Source organism: Ambystoma mexicanum, chromosome 9 (genome assembly GCF_040938575.1).
Source record: "Ambystoma mexicanum isolate Mex_15411 chromosome 9, UKY_AmexF1_1, whole genome shotgun sequence".
NCBI lineage: Eukaryota > Metazoa > Chordata > Amphibia > Caudata > Ambystomatidae > Ambystoma > Ambystoma mexicanum.
The window spans coordinates 678,822,954-678,835,083 of record NC_090931.1 but is presented as its reverse complement, the minus strand read 5'-3'; the positions used below and the strand labels follow the sequence as shown (position 1 = coordinate 678,835,083).

General features: G+C 45.7%; 2 protein-coding genes across 6 annotated transcripts in view; one reads left to right on the top strand and one right to left on the bottom strand.

The window, feature by feature from the left end:
- Positions 1–2,271, bottom strand: part of CYP20A1 (cytochrome P450 family 20 subfamily A member 1) — a 516,898-nt gene extending 514,627 nt beyond the window's left edge. The window contains exon 1 of the mRNA XM_069615523.1: positions 1,335–2,271. Coding sequence (XP_069471624.1) covers positions 1,335–1,406 — 72 coding nt within the window. The 5' untranslated portion in view covers positions 1,407–2,271. The remainder of the gene's footprint in view (positions 1–1,334) is intronic.
- A 68-nt stretch (positions 2,272–2,339) lies between these two features.
- LOC138488503 (interferon-inducible GTPase 5-like) overlaps positions 2,340–12,130 on the top strand; it is a 497,053-nt gene continuing 487,262 nt past the window's right edge. For 2 of the 5 annotated variants that reach the window (XM_069615528.1, XM_069615524.1), the window contains exon 1: positions 2,360–2,488. The gene's annotated coding sequence lies outside the window, so the exon portion shown is untranslated. Of the gene's footprint in view, positions 2,489–6,039; positions 6,366–12,130 lie in introns of all 5 variants that reach the window. The other 3 variants (XM_069615526.1, XM_069615525.1, XM_069615527.1) reach the window with 3 other exon arrangements.

Sequence of the window (12,130 nt, the reverse complement as noted above, 5' to 3'; positions counted from 1 at the left end):
TGAAAAATGACTTCCAATACAGACTCGCTACCAATAAGAAATGGTCCTCCACTAGTAACAGGTTTATCATTTACTCACAATGTCCCAGAGTCACTGCTGCTGAGGATTATTCAACAGGTCAAAGATGCATACGTTCAAGATCTGGTTTGGATGTGAGCATGTCAGTGCTTGGGACTAAACATAATTACTGCCCAGTTGTTCATGTATCATGACAGAGTCATGGATTTTCCGACTGGATGGAGGAACTTGTAGTACTGTTTTCCCGCCATTGTAAGTCTGGGCCTACAAGTCCAAGCAATGGAAAAAAACAGGACTGGCTCTAGTTGTCACTCATGACACAGTGCAACTATGCATCTCTTATTGATGGAGAGCACAGCAAATTGTTAACACCTGGCTTGAACGGAGCAGAAAAGGCAGAACAATGATATACAGTGGGTCACTTCTTCCACCAAGCTGGAGCCAAAGGTAAGTACGATTATTATCCAATAGTTCTACAGTAGAGAATAGTACCGGGACATCCACACTCATCCAGAGCAACAGCCAACTGTCATTCCCCAGAATCCCGGAACCCAGACCCTGTCAACCTTCCATTAGGCTAGAAGATTCCACATGACCTCACAGCTCAGGTAAGCAGGTAAGAACAACCCATATTCCACTCTGATGTCACAACCCACTCAGTTGCACCAAGTCACATAATCAAGCTGCAAGCTATGATTATGACAAATAACCTACACAAAAGTTCGAACTAGACAAATGCTTCTGCACAATGTGTTCAAACGAGCAGGTTACCATTATTGCACAACACTGACTCAAGCAGAAAATAAATACATGGCCACCCACATTTTTACTCAAAAACAACAATAAAACAGGGAGCTATAGATAGGCAGGTGCCTTCCCCGCTTTGCCTCCTGCACTTGCCACACGATTATATTAACCGATTTGAAGAGGACCTATAGGATCACAATTGTTTTTTTATTATTTAGGCTTATTACCAGGCACAAGGAATTTATGTGTTACAACAAAAAAATGATTTTTAAATTAAAATGTACTATTGCTTGTGGAAACGATCACAGCCAGCAATACAAACAATTTAATCAAAACGTTAAAAAGTAGGAAGTAAATATATTCCGAACTCAAAAAAATGTTTAGTCCCTTGCTGTCGCCCCCAAAATATTCTGTAAAATCAACAGACATATATCATTGTGAGAGAATCCTTATTACGATTTTGAAAGGAGCAGTGACAGATGCAGAGATCAATGTAAACGCTTAATAGCCCAAATGTTTACCCGGCCCCCACCCCTCCATTCACCCTTTGGTCCTTTCTTCATACTCACAGGATAGAGGTACAGCACAGCTCCCACCAAGATCAGCAGGAACGTGATAGCAAAAATCACAAAGTCCAACATATCTGCTAACTTTTCCTCCAGAAGCCTTTATAGCACCTAAAGAAGCTACCTTTTCTTGTCCGCAACAGCAATGATTGCAGATAAGAAGCACCAATTTCAGTTTAGATGAAGCATCCCTCCCCGAGTCCTCAAATGCATCACTTCACCTATAGCAAGAACTGCAAATAAGGGCCACGCTCCACGTAAAGCCCTAATTAAACTCAACGAGAATGCCCCTTCTGCCTTCTTGTCTATATCCAAGCAGCGCTATGACTGCACCCAATCAGCACTTCTCCCTGCACAACTGTCTGTTTCAACTTCTTTTGCAAACCAGATATGCAAGACCCCACTTTCCACGTCCACTAATATGCTCGATTGCTCGGAGAGCCACTTGATAGCCTGGCTAAAAACTTTGTCCCGCAATACTAAAAGTTCAGTGTGGCAGAAGCAAGAGTGTTGGCCAGACAAGAGTAATCAATAATAGCCGTACTGTCGAGAGCCGGCAGGCATAAAAGAGGCAAAGTTATTCAACTAGTGGGGAGCTACTAAGGACGCGGCCATTTTGAAATATAAGTACTTGGGGGCTGAACCACCAAATGTAACTACGTTGACGTAACTACATTTCCAAGAGTACGCACTCTGCACTTGTATTGCCAAATATACAAATTAAGTGGCATTTCCCCCTCTCCTGCACTAGATATTGATACAGCTCACTATTTTTACTAGTATTTACTACCCCACTGATAATATATTACTTATTTAAATAGTAGGTCTACAGGGTATACATATTTAAAGGTTTCGTTCGCTGTACTTACTGAAATATCGTTACATTATATTTAAATAACGTCTAATCTAAAAAGGCTTGCCTTACACTGTTCCTTCAAATACAAATGATGGTAGGCTCGCATTTGACAGGAGTTTAGCCCTTTTCTCTATCTACTTACTGTAGCGTGGACAGAGTGTTTTATGAACAGACAAAAGCAAACAAGAGCCAAATGAATCCAACCGTCAAAACGAAACCGAATCTACTCCCTTCCCTGTTCCTATTGAGCGTGGAGCTCTAGAATCTGAGGTGAACGACTGCAGTGTGTGTTTGAACTCAGGTAAGGCGGGGCTCAGCGAGGGTGTGGGGGAATAGCCTGAAAGATGAATCGCAAAGGGGCGTGTTGGTAAACTGTGTTAGTCGCATGGCTCGTATTAACGAAATATAGTCAACCCAAAAGTTTATTTTATTCATTGCCGTTTTGTAACCTGCTACAGCGCAATTAGTATCGTTTTAAAGTGCAAGTTAAAGAAATCCGCGGCGTTATATTTGTTATGAGTACCCCTCAGTGGAGTAACTTTGCTGAAAATGTTGGGGGGGGGGACATGACATCAGAAGAATAGGTTCCCCTTCCAAATTTAATGGGGACAAAATAGTGTGCCATGAAAGTTGGGGCGGGGGGTGGGGGGGAGAAGCACGTTTCTTGCACCAGGTACCCGGTATGTATGTATGGGATTTATAAAACACATCTCCCAGGGAAGCAAGAGAGCGTTGGGCATAAGGGGGTACTCGGGGTTATAGGTAAACGGGCATGGGGGGACTAGTAGTGTAGGTGGAGATGTTCTGTCCCTTGTAACTTCTCTTGAGAAATAGCCCAAGTTCGTTTAAAAAATAAATTTGTTGTTTGGCTTAATTTAAACCTTTCACCATCATGACATAACATTTAACTAAACACATCAATTAAAAGAACACAACCCACTAATAACTATTCACGTTTCATAGATAAACAGAGAATCTATCAGTTGAACATCTTATCTTTGCTGTTATTTGATTTGAATACTTCATCTAAAAACATAATTGATGCTAAAATTAGAGATACCCGTTCCCCATGCATAAAAATGATTCACCACTCATCTGGATTACAGATTTTAGTTAATCAACATTTTTTCACAAAAATCGAACCCTTATGTCTTTTGCGGCTGGACAGAACAGTAGAAGATGCCAAAGGGATTATTTGTTGTTGTTAACTGTACAAAGACTGCATGTTACATCTTTGTCGCCATGTTGGTTTCTGGATGCTAGTACTTCTCTAGTTGGATACAAATTTAGACGAAAAGGCATATATTGCGTTCGATAAAAGCTACTCCGGAATTCATTAAGTACTTAGGGAGACTATATTATATTTCCTACACAGGGAATAGTTGGGTGTACAGTTTATAGAGTTGTCCTTCTCTCACACTCGCTGGTGCTCTGCCGCTGCTCCGGGCGTCTCTGTAGTTTTCTACGGCTTCCACCTGTCTCCCGGGACGCGTCAGGAGCTCCAGGGAGCAGTGCTTGTCACCTGTGAACCTCGCTGCTGCGGCCCGCTGCGGTTTGGAGTCGTCTTTGTTCCCCAGCTTCAGCTGCGACCACGCGGCACAGGCGATTGCCAGGGCTTTGACCCTTTCATGGCCGCTCGGGTTCTCACCCCTTGGCAACACACAACGTCCCCTCCGCCAGCCCCTCCATCCTGCGTCTCGCCTTACAGCTGCGTCCTTCTCACCAGGCATGTTCCCCCGCTGCCGGTCTCCTTTTTATGCACCTGTAGCCTTTCAATTGGCTGTAGGTGCAAGTCCTTTGCCTGACCACAATTATACCAATTAATGGGACATGCCTGATTCTCCATAGTCCTCTTCCTCGTCTCAGTACTACAGTGGTGAAATTGACTAGAAGTGTGCATCACTCCTAATTGCCTCTTCCTCGTCAGTCTTAAAGACATATGATTGTGGGACAGTTGTTTTGTATGGTAGAGAAAAAGACTGACAATACCCTAAGAAGGTGGGGGGAGGGTACGACTCATTCTCAAAAGGGAAAGGGGGCTACCATATGTTGCCTGCAGGCATCCTCTTCCCCAAGGTACCTCCACCCAGGTCATCCTCCCTTGCATATCCACCCCCAGGGTCAGTATCCAAGAGCGATGGTCTTTCCCTGGCCACCTAAGCGGAAGAACCAAGTGGAGTAGATGGTAGGATGCCCTCAGGTTCGTCACAGTATCAGGGAATAGCACCAGCTGCTGGCAATTCAAATTGTATTCAATCACACTTGCTTTCTTTCAGTTCAGTATTCAAAACCTAAGGCTTTGTTTCATTCCATTCAAGCACATTGCGTAACTTGCCATCAAATTCCCAGTTTACTCCCATGCTGGGAATTTGCACCCTGCTCATGAGCGTTTTCACACTTTTCAAATACTCTGACCCTTTCTTGGCCTTCTCAATTTCATCTAATTCACAGTTCGGTGTTCACAAATCCTTCTATTCCATTTTTGTAGCCTTCAAATTATAGCCTTCAAGTTAGCATACTGTCAAAAGTCTTTATTTTAAGCTGAACCGCATTCACAGTGCCTACACGGTTCGTCACTCACTCGTGAGCGATCCAACCTGCACAGACCAGATGGTTTACCCCACGGCATACCAGAGTCATTCAAACTCCTTTGACTCACTGCGGACACTATCTCCGGGTACCGCTCTCCGTGTTGGCAAGCTCCCTATGGCTGTCGCTGTTCCCGGCTCGGCACACCTTGGTTACAGGGTCTCTGCTGCCTCGGTTGAATGGAGGAGACCCTCTGACTTCTGGTGGGTTGCAGGTCAGTTCTGCCACCGCAGACCTTTCCCGCTTCTGCTGCACCGACTCTACAGCTCCTGGACGCTTCTGGCACACATCTCCCTGGTCTCACCTCCGGCTTCTCCTGCAAGTGTTCCACAGGCGGTCTTCTTAGCCTCATCTGAGCGGGCCATTTATACTGCCGTCCAGACCCCAGGTGTAGGCAATATTCTTTTAATGAGTAACGGTCATGGTACTCTGCATCCTTCTTCCTCACCCCAATACCAGTGTGGTGCCTGTGTTAATAAAGAAAGGATGTATAACTCGTCTCACCACCTGACTGGTGTCTATTGGGAGAATGTTTTCTGTAATAATAGGGTAGATCTTAATAATACCCTATAAAGGCTTGGGGTATGTTTGGCTCCTTGTGAAAGGGAAATGGGGGGGGGGTATCGTGTCTTACCCAAGGATGCCTCATCCCCACTCCTCAAGTCTCCTCCAGCCATGTGACCTCGCTCGCATATCCACCCCCAGGGTCAGAATCCAGCAGCGACGACCTTTCCTTGGCCACCTGGGAGGAAGATATATTGAGGAAAGAAGTGAGGCCACCCTCAGATTCCTCACATAGAGCTGTTATGGGCAACACGATATTGGAGACATTCTTGATGAATCGTTGATAGTAATTTGCCAGTCCAAGAATTCGTTGTATCTCTTTTACAGAGAAAGGAGAAGGCCTTTGAAGAATGGCTGAGGTCCTTCTAGGGTCCATCTCTTCGTCTTGAACCGATTGTATAAACCTGAGATACTGATAATGCTTCAAAAACACAATTCTCATGTTTGGCCAACAGCTTGTGCTTATGAGGACAATGCAAGGTCTGAGTTAAATGTTGTTGCTGTTGAGATGGGTCATGGTAAAAAAACGAAATAATGTCTAAATAGACGATAACTGAATGAAATAGCATATCTGAGAATATCTTGTCCACAAAGCGCTTAAAAACTGCAGGAGCATTAACCAGTCCAAAGGGCATCACTTGGTACTCCTAATGTTCGTAAGGAGTCCTAAATTCAGTTTTCCACTTGTCCACTTTGCAGATGCAGAGGAGATGATGGGCTCTGCGCATGTCGAGTTTGGTGGAAATAACAGCCTCCTGGACGGCCTCCAGAATATTGATCTCTGATGGTAACCCTGTTTAAGCCACAGTAGTCTATACAGGGTCGAAGTTCTTTAGTATCTTTCTTTTGGACAAAGAAAGAGAGGCTCCCGCTGAGGACTTCAACTCCTGTATAAAACAATTTTTGAGATGTGTGTCCAGATACTCTCAGAGAGCTTGTTTTTCAGGTAAAGACAACACGTACATTCTTCCCAACGGAACAGTGGAGGAGTCAGGATGTAAATCTATGGAACAAGCTTTTTGACGGTGAGGGGGTAATTCTCTGGGTATTTGATTCTTGAAAACATTGTGGAAATCCTGATATTTTATGTGAATTCAGTGGATTCTGGTGACAGAAGAGGTTTCACGTATGGGCATTGTCCTTTTCTTTCTTGTCTGTCTCTTCAAAGCAACGTGAGATGCTATGCTTGGAAACAAATTCCACTATGCTCCTTGTCCAATCAATAGATGTGTTATGCTTGCAAAGCCAGGGAATCACCAAGATTATCGGAAAATGTGCTGCTCTGATAGGATCTAAAGATAATGTCTCTTGATGGTTGTGAATATGAACAGACCTGGGTTCAGTCTTGTGTATCATGGGACCCGAGCAATAAGGGTTTACCTTCGACGCCTTCAACTTGTTGTGACTCCTTCTTTTCTTCCCTAGGATTCATATTTGTGTCAGCCCAGAGTGTTTCCATAAAAATACCTGCAGCTCCACAATCCGGTAGAGCCATTACTTCTATGGATCGTTGGTTCTGTAAACATAAGGTCACTCGGAGAACCATCAATCGAGAATCCATTTAATTAGAAGCGGTTTCAATGTTTTGAGGGATACCAGTATCTCCTCCCGTATCATGGTCCCTTCTACGATTGGGGTCTTTCATTTTCCTGTCTTCTAGGCAGGACTTCTGGACAATCACGCAGTACATGACCCTTAGACCTACAATTAAGGCAGAGACCCATGTCTCGCCTTCTCCTCCTTTCTGAAGTGATTAAAGGTTCTCAGGCTTTTCCTATTTGCATGGGTTCAATCACGAGGTGAGTTGTCTGTTGCAGAAGGTGTAGTCGGAGTACAACCAGTCATAGGTCTCTGGCTTCTTCTTCATTCGTGTTTTCATTCCATCAGGCAGTGTTCAATTTCTAACACCATGGCAATGAGATCCGAGGAAGAAGTGGGGTGGGGAAACTTGAACCAGTTCATCCTTTATGTCCTCATTTAGGCCTCTCCTGAATATCCTGTATTGAGCTGATTCAGGCCAACCGGCCTCTGCAGCGATATTCTTAAAGGAAAAAATGTATGTCGCATTTGAGAGTTTATAAATGCAAGAACCAGGTAGATCCACCCAGTAATGCCTGATGATCTAACATTACTAAAAAAAAAGACTCATCATATAGCGAACATTTTTAGAATGTAATTCTTTTTTTGGAATTTAATCGGTTCATCTCATAGTTCACCGTATTTGCTTGTGGTTATTAGAATTAAATACAAGGTTGTTTAAATTCAAAATGGACCAATATATCAATTGGTTTCTTCAAGGCAAACAGTAAGTCACAATGTGGCTCAAAGCCAATGCATTTCGGAGCTTAACTCCATCTTCAGGGCTACACATGTTAGAACCACATACATTCAAGCAATCAGTGACATTAAATAAGGTATTTCATACATACCAAAGTCAGCCATATGTGTAAAAGAAGGAAGCAAGAAATACCAAAAACATGTTAGAATACCTAAATCACTCTTTTGCCATATTAATGCATCTTATATATATGAACAACAATCTTTGAATTGTGTGAATCGTACATTATTTTCAGAGCCTTGTAACTGTGGATTTAAAGAATATTCATAAAACTGCTATCAGTCTCTTTATGCAAGCATGATCGTGAAAATTAAACTTCCATGACAGTGTGTTACCTTAAGAAGTGGAATCTTGGTCTTCGGAAACTCTCTGTTGACTGTAGGAGTAATGGTAATAAAAGTCTATATTTAGGACCTTGCTAACAGAACGTGGTGCGCGTAGGAACTGTATATTCCAGTGTATAACTTACCAAAGAAGGTGCAGCGTTCTTAGCTAGCCGATGCCGCCCACGTTTGTGCTCATCTCTAAAACCATTTATACGGTTACCATGGAGACCCCTAGAGGCATTGCATCATATACAGCAATCGAAGGGACGCTCTGAAATTGAACCGCCTCGTTCTGTGACGTGTCTAACGCTGGAAATCAACGAGGCTGATAAAGAGGGGACGTTCTTAGTCACCAAACCAAGCTTGCCTATGTTAATACCCCCCGGGCTCCTTGAGTCTAGTAGATAACGCAATGGGGAGACCGGGTCTAAACGTCAAAGCTTTAGTTCACACGGAATCGGATGGAGGCTCAGCCTCTGAAATCCCAGACAAATTAAATTCAGCCACAAAGAACTTTATAATCCCCAGCAACGTGTCAGATGGAACTGAATCAGACTCAGATTGTTTTACAGAAGACACACCCAAAGAACGCTTGACCAAAATAAGTCGGGCACAAAAGCATACATTAACTGCATCAGGAATCGAGCGCTCCTTGGACAATCAAGTCAGTCTCAACCCACGAATAAAGGACCAGTGAAGAAAAGGGGGAAAAATAAAGCACACGGGGGCGTGGCTAACTAGCCATGGTGTTAGGACGTCCTTTGCTGAAGCTGCTCCTGGTGATCCGACGATGATCCGAAGATTCATGCAAAAAAATGACCTATGTACTCTACAAATGATTGCAAATACGTCGGAAGATGTGCCCCACAACAACTGAAGGAGACAAGTCAATTGGGTGAAGCATCATAGAGATTCAGAACTTTTAAGTTTGTGGTCTCGCAGAAACGAAGACACACAAAATGGCGGACAACAAAGGGACCGAAGCCCCGAACGCAGAAACAACTGAGCCAGGCTGTGGAGATTAAGAAGAGGGCTGGCTTGTGGCATTCGCGCGGCACTGTGAAATGGTGCCCGGATTCTATGCCCGGAGCAAGGTTTGCTTTTAAAATACACCGCCAAGTCACATTTCAGTCAGCTGCAAGACCGGGTACGGAGGATCGAGCTGTGTGGCGGATACTGTAGCCGCACGCTGAGGATTTTTCGAACGTTCCGGCGGAAAGGATACAATGCTATTTTATATGAATGGCAATGATGTAGCCGCGAGGCGTGTGAAGAACCAGAGCGGCTAGCTGGATACATTCTCGCCCATAAATCGTATATGGAGGTGGAGGCAAGATATTGGACATGACGACTCCCTACCATCGTGTTAGGACGCGAATGTAACTTCCGGATTAAACTGTGTAGCGAGAACTTGTTGCTACAAAAAGTAGCAGACTTTCAGACATGGACAGCGCGTTCGAGAAGGCCTCGGAACTGATGAAAACATACAGCACTGCAGTAGCCGCGCCAGGGGAGAGGAGCCAGCGCGACTAACTGGATGCATGCTTGCACGAAAACTGCGGCTGGATACCGAAGGTGACGGCTGCTAGCCACTGTGTCCGGCAAATAAGTATTGTCATGATGCCAGCTCCCGAGGAGCCAGGTCAGGCCCAGCGTCCCCGGAAGCAGACTTCATACTCTCTAAGCAGGACCCAGCAAACCCCTATAGGGGCTCTTTGGACCTTGTCCTGGCGCCTTTGGCGCCAGGCTCATCATGGCAGAACATATGGTAATGCTTGGGTGAACTCACCTGAGGCAGACCATGCTGCATACTCACCTGAGGCAGACCATGCTGTCTGAAGCTCCAAGCCAACTAAGGTTGAGGAGGAACTATTTTCTTTCAGGAACTCTTTTCTTATTCGGGTGGGGAAGTGGAAGAACACTCACCAGAAGCTCTTCCAAGGCTATTTAAACCACGCCCGGATGGCCACACGTGCTTCGCGTTATTCTGCAGCAGGACGCTCACCGAGTCGGCTCCTGCATCCTGGCTCCTGCCACGCCCGCCAGTACCTGGAACATCTGCAAGGAGAGAAAGGCAAGCATTAGGACATTACCTACCTTCATCCAGCATCCGGATTCTTCACTCTGTCGATCCTGCAAAAGAAAGTCAAGGGTTAGAAACGCATCTCATCGCACGCTGCAGCGCCGCTTCCACTTACCTTCACGTGGCGCTGTCTAGCTCTTCAGCGGTCATAGGCGACATCGGCCGCATCCCAGCACCTACGGAAAAGAAAGACAATAGTTAGAAGCGCTCCGCTTCTCACGCTGCCGCGTCGCTTCCACTTACCTTCACGTGGCGCCGGCAACCTTTTCAGCGCCCATAGGCGACATCGGTCGCATTCAAGACCTACGGAGAAAAAGGACAAAACAAGGTGAGCAACAAACTCATTGCAAAAGGACAGATTACTCACCTTAAGTCTTACCTGAATTATGTTGGGACCTCAGTTCCCTTTTCGGGTCGGAGCGGCTTTTCTGGCTTTTCCGTACCCCGGCCCCTATGGGGAAATAAGACACACTCCACATTCCTCACCTAGTCCCTGAAAATTAATCAAAGGCCAAGGGACAAATAAGACTTGATCTTTTGAACTATATACTTACGACAGCATTTTGGTAAAGGCAAGCAGACATCGAACCCTCACCAAATCCGAGATCCAGTGAAGTAACTGGAAATCTACGCACCCCTGCGTCAGAAGCAGGATGGAGAGCTTGTCCATACAGAAATTAAGAAGGATTATCCTACGGGCCAGACAGACGAGGGGGGATCCAGTCCAGTCCATCTTCCAAGCACTACGCTTTACCGTGGAAGAAGTTGTAGCAGTCCAGAACGGGTCGGCGCCTCCGTGGGAATCAGGTGAGCGTTACAAGTATCCTGCAAGAACGAAACCCTACAACAGTGCCCACAGAACATGGACATTGGATGCCAGGGAGGGAGAAACAACCTTCCCTGGAGACATATGCCCAAGTCACTAATTTGGTACTGATGTCTCATAAGATAAAGGGGTGCACAGAGATGAGGTACCATATGAACCTTGAGGCGCAATGGTGGTAAACACTGGAATACATCTAATGGCCCTGAGGATCGAAGGAGCTGGCCATTGATTGTCACGGCTGGGGAGCATGGCATGCAGGGTCGAGCTGGATTACTGATGGTACTGGTGGGACCTGTGCGAACGTCTACACGAGCGTGCAGAGTATAGTACGCCCAGGATACAAATGGCCTTGCCGGAAGTCAGAAGAGGCCTATAGGAAGCAGTAACGACGGTTGTAGATGTGGGAGAACACAACCCACCCGAAAACATAGCTTAACGCATATGAACACATACAGTGGCTCTTCGAGGATAACGTCCCCAGGCCTTGACTGGCTTAGTGGTGTCACGGCAGAACGAAGAGGCAGAACTGCCACACTACAAACAAACTAAAACCAGACATATAGCCAAGATTGTAGGATGACGGGGAGAGGAAACAAGGCCAAGAGTAAACAACCCATGATGGAAGCCTTTGTCAAGACACAGCAGACTCCTACTGCATCGGCACAGAGTGTCGCAACTGCATCCGTGGAGAGTACCCCGGCAAAAGAAAACCACCTGATACTAACAGCTATAACGGAGTTGAAAGCCTCATGGGGGATGCAATGGCGGACCTACAAACTTCGTTGGAGGCCAAAATAGACACAGTAGGAATAGAGGTCACTCTGCTGCGACAAGATGTCAGGGCACTGGTAGACAGAACAAGTAGTCTGGAGAGTGCGGTGAAATCCAACACAGACACCAGCACCAGTAACACAAAGGAGGTTCGCATACTAAAGCAGCAGGTGGTTAACCTTGAGCACCGTGCGGAGGAAGCTGAAGGAAGGGCGCGACGGAACAATATCTGCGTGGTCGGCTTGCCGGAGGGGGAAGTGGGCCAGGACCCTACGGACTATGTGGAGAATATGATCCTGTAAGAAATAGGGGCTGACAAACTTTCGCAAGGATTTACAGTGGAGCGAGCACATAGGGCCCTTATGAGGAAACCGCAGCCTGGGGCTCTCCCCTGAGCAATAATTGCAAAGATCCTGAACTATAAACGCAGGGAGAAGATCTTGGAG